The sequence below is a fragment of the Equus quagga genome, unplaced genomic scaffold (genome assembly GCF_021613505.1).
Source record: "Equus quagga isolate Etosha38 unplaced genomic scaffold, UCLA_HA_Equagga_1.0 198585_RagTag, whole genome shotgun sequence".
Classification (NCBI taxonomy): domain Eukaryota; kingdom Metazoa; phylum Chordata; class Mammalia; order Perissodactyla; family Equidae; genus Equus; species Equus quagga.
Window position 1 is genome coordinate 30,235 of NW_025798293.1, and position 16,175 is coordinate 46,409.

Genomic DNA, 16,175 nt, shown 5'->3' on the forward strand with positions numbered 1-16,175 from the left:
AGAAACTAAAATCACCCGAACTCCGTTCCCCGCAGCTTTGCCGATTCCTCAGTCCATCCCTGGGTGGCATGTCCCTTCCACGTTTGCCCCTCTGCCGCCCACTTTCCTCTGTTCTGGTTCGTTCCTGCTCCTGCGCTTGGCTAGCCTCGCTGAAGCACACCCTGACCAGGCCCCCGTCCTGCTCAGCGCTCCTCACTGACTCTCCATTTCCTACAGATTAAGTCCCAGCTCCTGACTGCGAGGCCAGCAATAAACACCACGTTCTCCCTGCGCCCCGGCCACACTCTGTGCGCTCCCCTCCCGGCACCCTGCCTTCCCTTACGCTGACCTGCCCTCATGGATCCCCTTGTCTACCCTTCTATTTCCACCTACTCAAATCCTAAATGACTGCAAGCCAGACTGGACCTCTGATGAGGTTCTATTAATAATGGAGTCATCGGTGAAATGCCACAGTAGTTGCCCAAGTCATGGTCTGTTTTTGTTTTGTTTTGTTTTCCTTTTTTTTTTTTTTTTGAGGAAGATTAGCCCTGAGCTAACATCCACTGCCTTTTTGCTGAGGAAGGTGGGCCCTGAGCTAACACCCATGCCCATCTTCCCCTATTTTATATGTGGGACCCCTGCCACAGCATGGCTTGACAAGCAGTGCATAGGCCCACACCCAGGATCCGAACCAGTGAACCCCAGGCCTCCGAAGCAGAGCATGTGAACTTAACTGCTGCACCACCAGGCCAGCCCCTGGTCTGCTTTTCTAAGGGCAAACACACGCATGCACACAGAATTAAGGACCTTAGATGCTACTGGAGAAAGTCTCCGTTGTGAGGCTCTCCAGATGAGAATCTGGATCTCTAAGGTGGGCAGAGATGCTGCTAGTCACACCCAGGGGGGCTCAGCCAGTTCGCGAAGAGCTGGGACAGACACCTGCCTGTTTCCTGGCTGTTGGCCTGGGGCTCTTCCTCTGCCCTCTGCTGCTTTCCTACAGACAGCTGCGCTGTGTGCGTCTTGGCCACGAGGGGGCATTTTCTCTTAGTCTCATGGCATTTTCTCATAGGCTCATTGGTTGAGAGGAGTGTTCCCAGAGACAGAGAATTTTAGAGCCGGGACCACCTCACAGGACATTTAACTCAGTGATTTTCAAATTTCATTTAGCACCAGAACCCTCTCATCAGCCGAAATTTTACATAGAAAGGCAATACATAAAATAAAGTCCTAGTTGCTCTCTCCACCCCTCCACTTCCCTCAGGGTGTCCCCTGAGGAGGACGACCCTGCCAAACCCAAGGTTCCCCACAGCAAGATTTGAGAACCACTCTCCAGTCTCCTGTCCCCCAGACCCACCCACTCTCACTCCCTCACCATTTTAAACGTGAGAAAACTGGTGTGGAGAAGTTAAGGGAATGTTCCATAGACACGCTCATACTTCCTTGGAAAATATCAGTAGTTATTAATTCATTAATTCCACAAATACTCAGGGCGCACCTGCTCTGTATAGGACAGGAACCTAAGATCAGGGGCAGTTCATCGAAGGGACACAACAATCCTAAATGCTTACCCACCTAACACTGGAGCCTCAAAGTACCTGAAACAAAAACGGATCGAACTGCAAAGGAAAAATAGACAACTCCACAGTTATAGTTGGTGATTTCAACACCCCTCTCTCAATAATTGGTAGAAGTAAACAGAAAATCAGTAAGGACATAACGGACAAATACCACTCCGGATCGACTTGACCTAACTGACGCTGCAAGAACGCACTACCCTCAAACAGCAGACTACAGATTCTCTGCAGATGTGCGCAGAAGGTTTGCCAAGATAGACCAAATTTTGGTTCCTAAAACAAGGCTCAATAAAATTGAAAAGATTCAAATCATATAAAGTATTTTTTCTGACTTTGATGGAATTAAATCAGAAATGGATAGCATAAAACTATCTAGAAAATCCCCCCAAAATTTGGAAGCTAAATTATATACTTTAAGATAGCCTACAGGGGCAAGCCCCGCGGCCTAGTGGTTGAGTTCAGCGTGCTCTGCTTCAGTAGCCCAGTTTCATGGGTTTGGATCCAGGGCACGGACCTGTATCACTCATCAGCCATCCTTTGGTGGCGAACCACATACAAAATAGAGGAAGACTGGCCCAAATGTCAGCTCAGGGCTAATCTTCCTCAAGTGAAAAAAAGCCCATAGTCCAAAGAAGAAATCAAAACAGAAATTAGAAGGTATTTTTAACTGAGCGAAAATGAAAGCACAACACAAAAATTTTGGGGGGAATTAAGACATTAGAGGATAGGTCTCACATTAGCGCCCTCACTAACCCTTTAAGAAACTCAGAAAAAGGAGCAGATGAAACCCAAATTAAGCAGAGAAGAGAAATAGTAACGATCATACTGAAAATCAATAAAGTTGAAAACAGAAAAACAATAGAGAAAAACTGGTTCTTTGAATATCAATAAAATGGATAAACCTGTACCTAAATGATCAGGAAAAAAAGGTGAAAGACATAAATTACCAATATCAGGAATGAGAGAGGTGACATCCTTACATATTCTACAGATATTAAAAAGGTAATAAATTGGTACTATGAAAAATTTTATGCCAATAAGTTCAACAACTTAAGTTAAATGGCCAAATTCCTTAAAAGGTACAAACTATTAAATCTTAGTCAAAAAGAGATAGATAACTCTACTAGTTCTATCTCTATTAAAGAATTTGAATTGGTGGTTAAAAACCTTCCCACAAAGAGAACTCCAGACCCAGATGCCTTCACTGAAGAATTCTCTCAAACATGTAGTACAAAATCCATGAAAATAATAATACCAAATCCATAAGAAATCTTCCATAAAATGGAAGAGGAGGGATTACTTTCCAACTCATTCTAGAAGCCAGTCTTACTCCGAAACCAAAGCCAGACAGAGACATTACAGGAAAAGAAAAGGATAGACCAATATCCTTCATGAACATAGATGGAAAAAAAAAATCAAAATTTTAACAAATCAAATTCATCATAATATAAAAGGGGTAATGTATCATGAGCAAATAGGGGCTTATGCCAGGAATACAAGATTAATTTAACATTCCAAACTCAAGGTAATTCACCATATTAACAGACTAAAAAAGAAAAACAATATGATCATCTCGACAAATGCAGAAAAATTATCTGACAGCACTCCTGATAAGTACTCTCAGCAAGTAAGGGACAGAAGGGAACTTTCGCAACCTGATAAAGGTCATCTATTACAAACCTGGAGCTGACATCATACTGAATGGTAAATGACTGAATGCTTCTCCTGTAAGGTCAGGAATAAGGCAAAGATGTCTACTCTTACTAATTCTATTCAAGATTGTAACTATCGCCATTGCAACAAGGCAAGGGAAAGAAAGAAAAAGCATCTACATTTGAAAGGAAAAAGTAAAACTGCCTTTATTCACAAATGAAACTGTTATCTATGTAGAAGATACAATGAATCTACCCAAAAATCTACTAAAACTAATAAGTGAATTTACCAAGATTGCAGGAAACAGGATCAATATACAAAAATCAGCTATATTTCTAAATACTAGCAACAATCAAAAATTGAAATTTTAAAAAGCCATCTCACTTAACAATTGCATCAAAAAATATGAAACAGGGATAAATCTGACAAAAATATATGACTGATACACAGAAAATTATAAAACATTGCTGAGAGAAATCAAAGAAGACCTAAATAAATGGAGAAATATACCATGTGGGTGGATCGGGAGATTTAACATTGTTAAGATGCCAGTTCTCTCCAAACTAATCTAAAAATTCAACACAATCCCAATCAAACACTAGCAGGCTTTTCTGGTAGAAATGGACAGACTTATTCAAAAAGTTATATGGAATGCAAATATATCCAAAACAACTTTGAAGAATAAAGTCAAAGGATTTACACTACCTAACTTTAAAGCTTATTTGAAAGCTATAGTGCTCCAGACAGTATGGTATTGGCATAAAAAGAGACAAACAGATCAGTGAAACAGAATAAGGAATCCAGAAATATATGCATTCATACATATATGGTCAACTGATACTTGACAAAGGTCAAAGACAATTCATTGGGGAAAAGACAGTCTTTTCAACAAATACTGCTGGAACATTTGGATATCCATTTACCAAAAATAAAAATAACTAGAAATAAAAGAACTTCAATCTGTACCTCATGCCATTTACAAAAATTAACACAAAATGGATCATAGACCTAAATATAAAACCTAAACTGGAAAACACATAGGAGAATGTCTTTGTGACGTTGGGTAAGACAAAGATTTCTTAGATACAACATCAAAGCCACAATCCATAAGTGAAAAAAAATGGATTAATTGGACTTTGTCCAAATTAAGAATTTCTGCTTTTCTAAAGACATTGTTAAGAAAATGAAAAGATAAATCACAGACTTGGATAAAATATTTGAAAATCATGTATCTGATAAAAGACTTGTACCTAAAATGTATAAAGAACACTCAAAACTCAATAGTAAGAAAACAAACAACCCAATTTTAAAATGGGCAAAAGATTTGAACAGACATCTCATCAAAGGATGGCAAATACAACATGAAAAGATGCTCAAAATAATGCATCAGTAGCAAAATGTAAATTAAAACCATAATAGGATACCTCTGTCAGAATATCTAAAATTAAAAAGACTGCTGGTGAGAATGTAAAGTGGTACAATTACTTTAGAAAAAAGTTTGACAGTTTCTTACAAACTAAAAAGTTAGTAGTAAACACAGACCTACCATATGATCCAGCCATTCTGCCCCTAGGTATTTACCCAAGATAAATGGAAGCGTAAGACTTGTGCAGGAGTATTCACAGCAGCTTCATATGTTCCCCAAACTGGAAAGAAGTGTCCATCAAGAGGTTGACAGACAAACTGTGGTATTACCATACAATGGAATATTCTTCAGTAACAGAAAGGAGTGAACTCTTGATACATATAATAACATGGATGATTCTCAGAATAGTTATGCTGGGTAAAGAAATCAGACCAAAAAATATACATACTATGTGATTCCATTTATTTAAAAGTCTAGAACATCTAAAGTAACCTGTACAGACGGAAAGCAGATTATGTCCACCTGGGGCTTGGGTGGGTGGATGGTATGGAGAGCTGGCGGGATCACCCAGGGGCAAGAGGAAACTTTGGGGAGTGATGAAGATGTTCATTATTTTTATGGCAGTAATGGTTTTGCAGATGTAACATATGTCAAACATACCAAATTATATACTTTTAATATGTCCAATTTATTGTATATCAATTATATCTCAATATAGCTATAAAAGAAAGAATTTGAAACCCTAAGAAAAGAAACAAAAGTAAAAGGAAAGATATCCCCGTTACAGTTGGTAAAGTGTTATAGTGAAGTCTTGGATGATATCTGCGCATTAAGCTCAGAGGAGAGAGGGTGAAGGGCTCTGGGAAAGAGGTGTCAAGGGAAGGGTATGCTCCACGCATGAACAGTGCAGTGGGAAGGATGGAGACACCCGAGGATCTTATAAAGGCACGTCATTCAAGCAAAAAAAGGCCATTATAAATTCCACGAGGAAAAATCAACTAAAAATCAGTCTGTGTTCCAAATAGAAAAACAAATTAAAATTTGGCATGCTTTTTAAGAGTTGGAAAATTTTTAAATATAGAACCCATTTTGGGGTTCTTGATACTAGAACTCTTCTCTCTCAGTGACCCACAGACCATGATATTGAATCTTCACAAAAAAACTACAGTACGAGCCTTTTCTTTGCCTGGCAGAGAAACATATCTATACCATTAAGACAAAATAAATGCCATTTACTAGTTTTCAGCTTTTAGAGACAGCTTATGAACAAAGCATGAAGGTCTTGGTGTGGTTCCAGAATGCAAATGTCAATCATCTCAATAATATAAAAGTAAATTGTGGAAGAGAGGAGGAAAGGTACAAGAAAGTGTAGGAAGGCTAATGCTTTCATTTTACCTGAGGAGGAGTTGAAATACTCAACTAAAGACGAGGAAACAAGAAATAGGAGTATAAATGCATCATTTCAGGTCACAAAGATAACCAACAGCAGGACTAAAAATTATAATGTAATTTTCAAAATTGGGAGGAAGACGTTTGGAAGGAGCAGTTGTTTACAGGAGCAAAATCCTTATCTTGCTTAGTAAAGCGTCAACTGGCTTTATCTGAGGTTGATAATTGAGAGAGGAAAAATAAGCATAGTGTTTAGAGTTAGAATAGTCACCATCACAGACACAAAACCCAGAAATAATGGGAAAAAACAGCCTCTGGCTGGGCCTGGGGATAGGAAGGGCCTGCAGGAGCCTTGTTGCTTTCGTCACTAATCCTTCCAGCGTGGGTGAGTTGCTACTGTATGCATGCATTAGTTTGAGGAAAATTCAGATCAAAATAATCATGGGGTGACCACTCAGACCACTTACTCTGGTAGCGATGGCCACCCAGGGGGGTCTGAAGTATGACAACTCTTTGAGACAGTGATATTACCATTTCCAAAAAGATGTCATTCATTACACTTGGCCCAAGGCAGATCAAGACAGTTGGCCACACAGCAAGGTCACCCAGCCTCCATCAAGCAGAGTAGGAGGCACTCCTGGAGGGCACAGGCTCGTTCCCCTCCCTGGTGTGGTGCACCTTGCCCCATCACCAGCCCCATAGGGCGTGGCCAGCCCCCTCCCCTCACACTGCCTCCCAGTCACACCATGACTAGGCCCAGCTGGGGTCTCTGTCACTCCTGCCCCAGTTCCCTCTGGGATCCCTTCCCAGATGCTGTGCTGATTGGCCTTTTGTCACCACAAGGATGACTCTTGGTGACGGCGGTCAGCAGTTTTCAGATTCCTACACTCCAGTTGCTCCCTTTACCCAGGAAGTGGAGCCGGGTTCCTTTTTCCCTTCTTCAGTCCTGCCTGTCTCCCCACTTCCTGGCTGGGGGCCTAGGCTCTCCTCGCTCTACTTCTGGATGTGTTGTGACTACGACAGAGGATCTGGTGGGCCTGGTGGGGCAGAGGTGGCGCTCGCTCTGCTTCTGTCCTTTGGTTCTCCTTCCATAAGAGCTTACTTAAGGGGACACGCACGGGAACAGGAGCTGTCCCCACTTCCCCCCCACCACCCTCCTTGCTGTCCTTCCTCTCCACCCACCTGCCTCGGTATCCTCAGGCCTCCCCTGCTTTGGCTCACCTGGGGCCCACCTTTCACCTTGCTCCCTTCCAACCCTCTAGCCCCTGTCTGGGTAAAGGGTCTTCTGTCGAGCTTCAGGGGGTGGAACCCAATGTTTACATTCTCTCCGTCTCTGTTCCCACCCCATGCAGCGCTTGAGGAGCAGCAAAGAATCTACTGTTGTAAAAAAAAAAAAAAATATATATATATATATATGTATATATATATACATACATATATACACACATATATGTACCCTTACCTTCCCTCACCTGCAGGTGCTCATCGAGGTGTCTCTTTCTGCATGACTGTGGGTGCTGCAGACCCCTCAGTGGCCATCATTGCCTCTCTGCCCTTGTCCTTCCTCTACATCCATGAGTTCAGGCAAGAGCCCTCCCCTGTCTTTCTCCCAGGCCCTAACTCAGTCAGCCTCTCTGCTCTCAGAGCTCACGGTCTCCCCAGCCTTCCTGACTGGAGCACACGGAATACCTACACCACACCTGGGCTCTCCCAGCTCTTGCGCCTGGGTGCTGTAATGCTCCTTGGTCAAGCTGCATTTCCTTTAAATTGCAGGGGACATTTGTTTCTTGGCAGTGAGACTGGGTTTCCATAAGCCGTGTGGAGTTTTATTGTTTTTTAAAAAAGTTTTTTAAAAACATACAAACAAAAAGAACAAAATTTCTACTTAATGGTTCTTAAGCATCTGAAATTAAACAACTGCGAGGGCAAAAGCTATGTTGTCATTTGGAACAAGAATAGGGTTTTTGTCGGACAAGCCCAGGAAGGAACATTAAAAGGCTCTATATTTTCGTATTTTCATATAATTGCCCTGTGTCTCCATTACCTCTGCTGGAAAATTAGTGAAAAACAGGCTCTCCCTTAACATCAGATCCGACATCCAAATGGAGCCTTCTTGAAGGAAAAACATGATCAAAACAATGTGAAATGTTGACGTTTCCTGAGATATCCAACGTCACCCTCTTGTCCTCCATTTAGTTTTTAAGAAGCTATTTTTGTTTTCAAAACCAGAAGCTTATTTGATTTTTAAAACCAGTTTGCTTATTTAATAAATCCCCTAATTCATCATATTTAGAAACAAATTCTTTAGGCCATTTTAAGCTGTGATTTCAGTTGTCCTTGTTTCCACGTGAGTTTAATAAACCCATGTAGTATGTCATGAAGCTCAAACCAGAAAAGGGACATTTATGAATGGCTGTGACTGCTGCCAATTGAAGACCCCTCTGCTCCCCTGCTTCTCTTTCCCAGACGAGCCGACATGGAATCAGAGTGTTGGTGCTAGTGCCGAGAGCTGTAGCTGACGCCTGTCCTATGCCTGGCTTAGAAACTGGTCAACAGAAGAGAATCTTTTTTCCTCTCTGTCTTCTACAGAATCCCAGTCCAGGAGTATTTGCTGTGAAGCAGCCTCTGACCTACGCAGAAACCTTGATAGATTACCACCTGTGTTCTCACCCCAAGTACAAGGTCACCAAGGAGTCCCACGATGGGTCCAGCATTCCTCTCACCCAAAAGCAGTTTCTCCATCACACGGTAACGCCATCACCAGGCTCGCTGGCAGGGCTGGCCCTGGGCTGCAGGGAAGGTCAGGGGACAAGGATGGAGGGTCACAGTTGGAATTGAGAAAGACGGTTTGCAGCCACAGCTGCAGAACAGGAATGGTAACTATGGCGGCTGTGTACACTCTACAGGGGTCCGGGTGGGAGACGCAGCATCACTCTTGTCCTGCCCATACCCACCTCTCAGCCTGCACGTTGCCCTTTCCTCAACATTCTCACTCTTTTTCCCTTGAAGGCTACGCCTAATATTCATTTTATCTGTATTTCATCCATGTAAAAACAGTCACATGGCGGGCATAACCCCATGGTCTCACTTCCTCTTTCTTTGGCCCCAACCTTTATAGACATAGCAGAATGGACAAGGTGGCGATATGACAAATGCACAGGAAGGAGGAGGCTCCAAAGAATTCCTTCTCCCCCTACATCACCAAACTGACCTGAATAGCCAGCGCCATTTCTTGGCAGTTGCCCTCAGGCCCTTCAAATTCAATAAATCCCTAACTCAGATCATTATCTCCACCCACTTCTGCCAACCACACCTCAAACTGCCTCCTCTTCCTGTATTACCTCCTTGCCTTTTTGTTCTGTGACTTGTGCAATGACCATGACCTACGTGATCCTTGAGCCCTTCCTCTCCCTCATTCCCATATTTGACCATCACTGGATTCCCCCAGTCTGCCTCGAACAGCCTGTGACGCTCCCTCTACTCCACTCCATGGCCCCCCACCATGCAGTCAGCCCTCCCTAGAAATCTTCCTTCAACATAAATCTGATCATGTTGTTTTCTAGGTTGAAAGCCCTCAGCGGTCCCTGCTTTCCATAGGAGCATCTGCAAGCTCATTAGCTTGGTCACCAAGGCCCTTCGTGACCAAGCTCCCTCTCCTGCCTCATTTCCCATCAGTCCCCATTACACCCCCTGCACTCAGCTTTGGGAGCTGGCATCTCACGATAGCACCCTCCTTGCATCTCCATGCATTCGCACGTGCTTCCCCTGCCTGGAATGCCATTTGATGAAGGTCCCATCCTCTTTGAATGTTGCATTAGCATCCCATTCATAATAATCGAAACAGATTGTAAGGCCAAATCTGCCCTCCATCCCCAGGACATGTTGCTTATGTGCCTAATGAACAGGGGGAGGAAAAACTCTCCTTTGTCCCCACTTTAACTCCAGGTTGCATTGTTTAGCGCCGTTTGCTGGAAGCGGTTGTCTTTAGCTTCAGAAAAGTTGAATCAAACTTACTGAAATGATACATTTTGGAGCTAAAATTTTAGGACAGAACAGTCACAGCTGAATGAAATGGAAGTCCTTCTTGGACTTCACCTCACCAGATGGCTCCTTTACATGTAGCACCCTGTGCCGGCTTTCATTACAGGACATAATTCCTGGAATAATGCACTGGAAGAGGTTCCAGCCCCTGGTTTTCTCATCCCTGCCTGAAACCTCTAAGGTAGAGACCACACAAAGGTAAGCCACCGCTCATTGTTTATCTCACAGGAGTACGTTTGCCGCACGGACTAAAGAGGCTGTGATCCCAACAAGTTAAATGCCAACAATAGGTCAAATTATACTTTTAGTGCATGAGGGAAGTTTGCTAGTCAGAGAAATATGATGATGTATAACTGATTTTCATATTTTGAATATATCTTGAGATACACTTTTAAAAAAATTAATGTCACAGGTGACTAGTTGGCCGTACTTAATAAAAGTAGACAATGAATCCATACAATTCAGCTGAAATATTCATGGTCAATTTTTAACATTTATAAATTGCCAAGATCAACCTTCTACACCCTCCATATCCAATTCCAGAGGATCCACTTCTCTCTCGTGCCACAGCCAGGCATTCACTGTGGGTCCCATGGCTGTCATCATACAGAGACATTAGAACTCAGCTCCAGAAACAGAGTGGGTAGATGAGAACATTGTTTGGCGAAGGAAAGAAGAAATTTAGAGTAACCACATTTTTGCTAATTTGCTTATTTAAAACCTCTTCAAAGCCCTATGATATCAAACAAGGAGACTACTGCCTTTTCTTTAGGACTCTGCCTGGTCCATAAGCCATTGCTAAGCCCTTGAATCTGCTTCTTTAGTCTGTTGTCCTTATAAACATAGTTAAATGGGTTACCGGTGAGCAAATGTGACTAGTACCCCAAAATGATTATCATCAGCAGGCACCTTTTGTTCAAATCCTTTGATCCAGAATGAGGCCCACCCCAAGGGGACAGAGCCCTATCATGGCCCCAGGAGTGGTCAGGAAACCTGAGCTCTACCACCAACCAAGATCAGCAGGTGACCTTTATACCCCCGATTCCCACCAGCATGTCCTGGATCCTCTGACACAGAAACTCAAGTTCCTCTCCCTCACCAGAATGCCACATGGCCTCCAGGAGCTGTGTGACGTTGGCCACACTCCTCGGCCACCTCTCTGGGCCCAGTCCTCTTGTCCAGAAGACAAGGGGATTGGACTTGTTGCGAATACCCTTCTCAGCCTTGACATTTTAATTTTAGTTGGAGCAGGAAAGCTCACCCAATGTGCTGTGACTCCATTTAGACTACCATCCACCCGCCTCTCTCCAAGTATTTGAGGAGACAGTTGAAATCCAGTGTGTGACTCCAGAACACTTAATTTGACTTCTTCCTTCATTGCCAGCAGAGAAGCTCTTCCTGAATTAAGCAAATTCCAGTCTCACTTCCAGACGCTTGCCCGTTGGATTATTTCCTTAGTGCTTCTCTATGACCCTCCTTTGCCTGGAGATTAACATGAGACCAGGCACAGGATTGGGGATATGGTGGCAGCTCAAAAATATTAGTTCCTTTTCCATGAGTTCATTCATACGTCATCCAGCCCGCTGCCATCTCAAAATAAACTGAGCATCTTTGTTCTTCATTTTAGCACATTTCTACTGAAATCTCCAGAGTCGGAGGGGATTCTGTAGAGAGAATAAACACTTGGGTGTCCAAAGACCTGCCTCCGTTCCTCACTAGCTGTGCCACCCGCTCCATGTTCTTGGGCAAGTTACTTCTTACTGAAGCCCTGTGAGCAATAGTTTGCTCGTCTGTGAAACGGGAATGGTGATGGCATCCTCACCGCTGTTGTGAGGTTAAAGTAAAATGACGATATGAAGCATATAGCGCCATCTTTAATAACTCTTCTGCTCCTCTACCCTCTACCCCCACCCACTAAACCTTGCAATCTCTCTGTTGCCACCAGATGGCGATGGTCCGTCACCACCTTGACACGCTGCCTCATTTTGCTGTGGGCTGAGGACACTTCAAAATTGACTCACATCATTGGTGAATCAAACATAGCTGGCTGTAGGGTACTGTCAGGCGTCTGATTAACCAAAATGAGAAGTGGTGAAAAGCAGAGACTACCTGAGTCCCCAACCGTCAGCACGCACAGGTCTCAAGAATTAAGAAAAAAAAAATTATCTTTTTTCCACAGCAGTGTCCTTGGAAAAAATCTCCCGAGGCTGTCCTTTCAAAAAGCAATCAGAATGCAGTTACCTAGGGCTTGAATTAAGCATGAATTAACCGTGAATTCTGCACAAACTAAAGAAAATCTCCAACACTAGCTGTTACCTTCAGCTTCTGTGTCTGAGTGTTCTGTGGGCCAGTTTGTTTATAAATAAACCATAATTGCGTAGCAGATTATAAAATCAAGAGAGAGTTCTATATTTCCTTAGGAATTTCCATGATGTAAGATTCAAGATCCTGTTTTTATTTCTAGAAGCAGTTACAAAATAATAATCGCATTCTTTTTTTAAGTTCCTATAAGTCCATCAATGATACCTCAACTTTGCAGTCATTTTGCTTGAATAAACTTCCTGTTACTTATGAGGTACTTCCCTCGTGTCTTTTGTCCCTGAGACTTAGCTGTTTGTCGTTAAACCATGCAATATGGTTATTTAGTATTTATTTACTCCAAGTCATTTTTGTATTCATAACAATCAAAACAGCTCACTTAGTTTCTTTGCTGTTTAACAAATTCAGAGACCCGATTGAGTCTCCAGGACTTCCATAAAATCTAAGAGGCAGCAGCAGCTGAAGACACGGTCTAACCCAGTAGTTCCCAGACTTCCAGATTTTATCAACTAGTAAAATGTCCAGGAATGCCCAACCACCATCTATTGTCGCCACCATTTCCATTTCAGAACAACATATGAACACACAAAAAACGAGAGGAATAGGGTCTCAGAATTTAAAAATGGGATGTTTTATCTCATGAAAGGCTCTTGGTTGTTGCCATTCCGTCTTCCCGGACCAGCCTGGTCTCTGGAGAGAAGTCCAGCCTTTCAACTTCTCAGTCCCTCTTCTCTTCTCGGCAGGAAGCCCCTCTCCTCCGGCTGCAGGCCTTCTGAAGTTTCAGGGATTGGCAGTTAGAACCTGCGTTCTTTGTCATGACGTCAGTAAATGGGACTAATCTCTGGGTGGTGGAGCCCAGGCTCCTTTTAGTGAGGAATGGTGTTAAAGACCAAAATCTGGGTGCCAGGTGTATACATAGCTAGCAGGGGGTTTTGTTCCTTGGCCTCCTCAGCAGACAAGCCAGGGGTGTATGTGGGGAAATATGTATAAATATACACACACACACACATACATACATATATACGTGTACATACCAAAATACATGCACACATACATGAATACAGTCATGTGCTGCATAATAACGTTTCAGTCAGCGATGGACCGCGTATATGACACTGGTCCCATGAGATTAGTAGCGTATAGCCTAGGTGTGTCGTGGGCTATGCCATCCAGGTTTGTGTAAGTACACCCTGACGTTTGCACAATGATGAAATCGTGTAACGATGCATTTCTCAGAACATATCCCCTCGTTAAGCGACACCTGACTGTACACATATGTGCAGATACATGTGCACATGGCCACACATGTACACATACATGTACATATCTCATAAACCATGAGTTCACATCAATGCTTATAATTCCAGTCAACATCCATAGTTATTGCTTGCTCGCCCCCATTCCATATTTGTGCCCCTTCTCCCACGGGGAGGGCCCTGGCTCCTAACACATTTACTGAATGTTACAGTACATCTAAAATGGTTTCAGAATCCCTTCACCTATAACCATTTTAATAAACAAGCATAATAAACAGAGTTCAGATTTATTTGCAATTTTCCCCTACCCCCATCCCGTCCTAGACTGAATATGGAGTCAAATACTGTATTTATAAGTTACTTGCATTACTTCTCTTCCTTCTTTCCTTCCTTCCTTCCACCCATCCTTCCTTCCTTCTTTGTTTCTTTTTCTCTCTCTTTCCCTCCGGTGTGATGAGGGAATTCATGTGAAATATTGTTTCAGTTTGCTTTCAGTTTGGGATTTTTTTCTTCACTTTCTCACTGATTTCATTTTTTGAATATGTAGAACATTAACATGCTTTCCAAGCTCAAAGCTACACAGAAAGGCAGCTCAGCGAAGTGTCACTCCGCCCCGTCTCCCTCCCGCCCCTTGTCCCGCCACAGCTTGGTCCTCTAACATCCTCCCTGTGTTTCTCTTTGTAATGCTAAGCAGAATACGTGTATTTTTCTTATTTTCCCTTTTCTTGTACAAAAAGTGGCGCACTAGGTATGCTCTTGTGCACTCTGCTTTTCCACTTACAGTCTCTCCTGAAAGTCTCCCCATATCAGAGCATAGGTATCTCCCGCCCTCTCTTTTACGGCTGTAAACGCCGCGTGCCAGAGTTTTATTCAGCCAGTCTCCATACCTGGCGAGCAGGTGCATATTTGCACAGGAAAAGAACCAGAGGAAACGTGTCCCGCAGACACGTGCGCACGCAGGCTGCTTCGCTGGGCCCCGCGGCGTCCGTTCCCGCCGCGCCCGCCCGTCCGCCGCCCCGAGGAGGCCGGTCCCTCCCGCGCGGCCGCGCTCCGTCCTTCTTTCCTCTTCAGGAGACGACTCTCCCCGGCGTCCAGGAGACTGTTGGAAACTTGCATCCATTTATGTCTTTTCTCCTGTTCTTCGCTGTTGTGCGTTCAGTTTTTATTCCTTTAATATCATTGCAAAGGTTTATAAGGAGGAGTCGAGACCAAAAGAAAAAACAAAGAGCGAGTGCTTGTTCCACCATCTCGGAACAGACGTCGGCCGCCAACTGTTAAAATGACAATATATTTTTTCTCCCTATCTGAATTCTTTTACTGTCCTCAACAGCCAGGAATTTTTCTAGAAAGCTCTGAGTTTATAACACCAAACAATACATAAGGGGGTAGGGAGGAAGGCTGAAGTCACACAGAACTGAGGAGGACACGTGGGGAACGGATTAGGCACAGAAAGTGGGCCGTCTGACGACTCCCCCGGGAAGTAACCTAACTTCAGACACCACGCGCCCAACCGCCCGCCCAGACTCCGGGAGAGGCCTCGCCGGCGACGGGCCCGGAGCTGAGCGGCTCCCCGTCCTCCGCCCGCGGGGCGCCGAGCGGCTCCGGAGGGCGCCAGGGCTGGGCCTCCCCGGGCGGAGCCGGCGCGTCGGGAGGCCGGGTGAGGGCCGGGACTGCGGACGAGCCGCTCACCGGGCCGCCTGTGTCCTCCCACAGCTGCGACCCCTTCGCGGTGGCCCTGCTGCCCGCGCACGTGCCCGCTACGCTGGACGCCCTGCCCGAGGAGGACAGACTGGAAGCCGCCGAACGGTACCTGCGACCGTCGGGCTGGACGCGGTCCGCTTCCCGGCAGCGCGCGGGGCTGAGGGCCTCGCAGAGCCGGCGCCTGAGCCCGCGGCCCGACGGTGCGCTGAGCCCGCTGCCCGACCGAGGGGACGCTGGGCTCGCGCGCGCCGGGCTGCCGGCTCCGGGAACTCGAGGGCTGGGCGGAAGGGGCGCTGAAGGGGCCGAGGAGCCTTCTGGTCTCAGGGACGGGGCGAGGCGGAGGGGACGCTGAAGGGGCCGAGGAGCCTCCGGGTCTCAGGGGCGGGGCGGGGCGGGGCTGCGCGGAGGGGGCACTGGAGGGGCCGAAGGGCCTCCAGGTCGGGGGCGGGGGCGGGGCTTGCGCGGTGGGCGGGGCTTGGAGGGGCGTGGAGAATCCGGCCCCAGACCGCAGCACTTGCGTTGATTTGACGGTGAACGTCGGACAGCCGGTGGAGGCGCGTCCTTGGGCCTGCCGTCGCCGTGCGCGCTTACACGTCGTTCCACGCGCACAGTGCGTGAGTGAGATCCTCACCATCTGAGGCGCACACCCGGGTTTGTGGGACATGTCCACGGGCACCGTCCTTGGCGACCCTCGCGCGGCAGAGCTCGGAGTCCCGGGCTGAGAGGGAGGTCAAGTGTCTGTCCTCTCGCCGCCGCCTGAGGCGCTTCCCCGCGAGGCCACCCCGGGGCAGGACGCGCCCGGTTCCGTGAGGCTCGAGGGACAGTCCTGTCTGCTGGGGCCGCCGGGGAGCCGCTCGGCTGCCCGGAACCCGGCTGCCCTCGTCCCTTCGGCGCTCG

The 16,175-nt window shown here is 45.6% G+C and overlaps 1 protein-coding gene across 1 annotated transcript in view; it reads left to right on the forward strand.

The window, feature by feature from the left end:
* LOC124233357 (cilia- and flagella-associated protein 221-like) overlaps positions 1 to 15,935 on the forward strand; it is a gene marked incomplete at its 5' end in the record, with an annotated part of 37,197 nt that extends 21,262 nt beyond the window's left edge. The window contains 3 exons of the mRNA XM_046650502.1: positions 8,551 to 8,709; positions 10,109 to 10,200; positions 15,291 to 15,935. Coding sequence (XP_046506458.1) covers positions 8,551 to 8,709; positions 10,109 to 10,200; positions 15,291 to 15,630 — 591 coding nt within the window. The remainder of the gene's footprint in view (positions 1 to 8,550; positions 8,710 to 10,108; positions 10,201 to 15,290) is intronic.
* Positions 15,936 to 16,175: the final 240 nt, after the last annotated feature.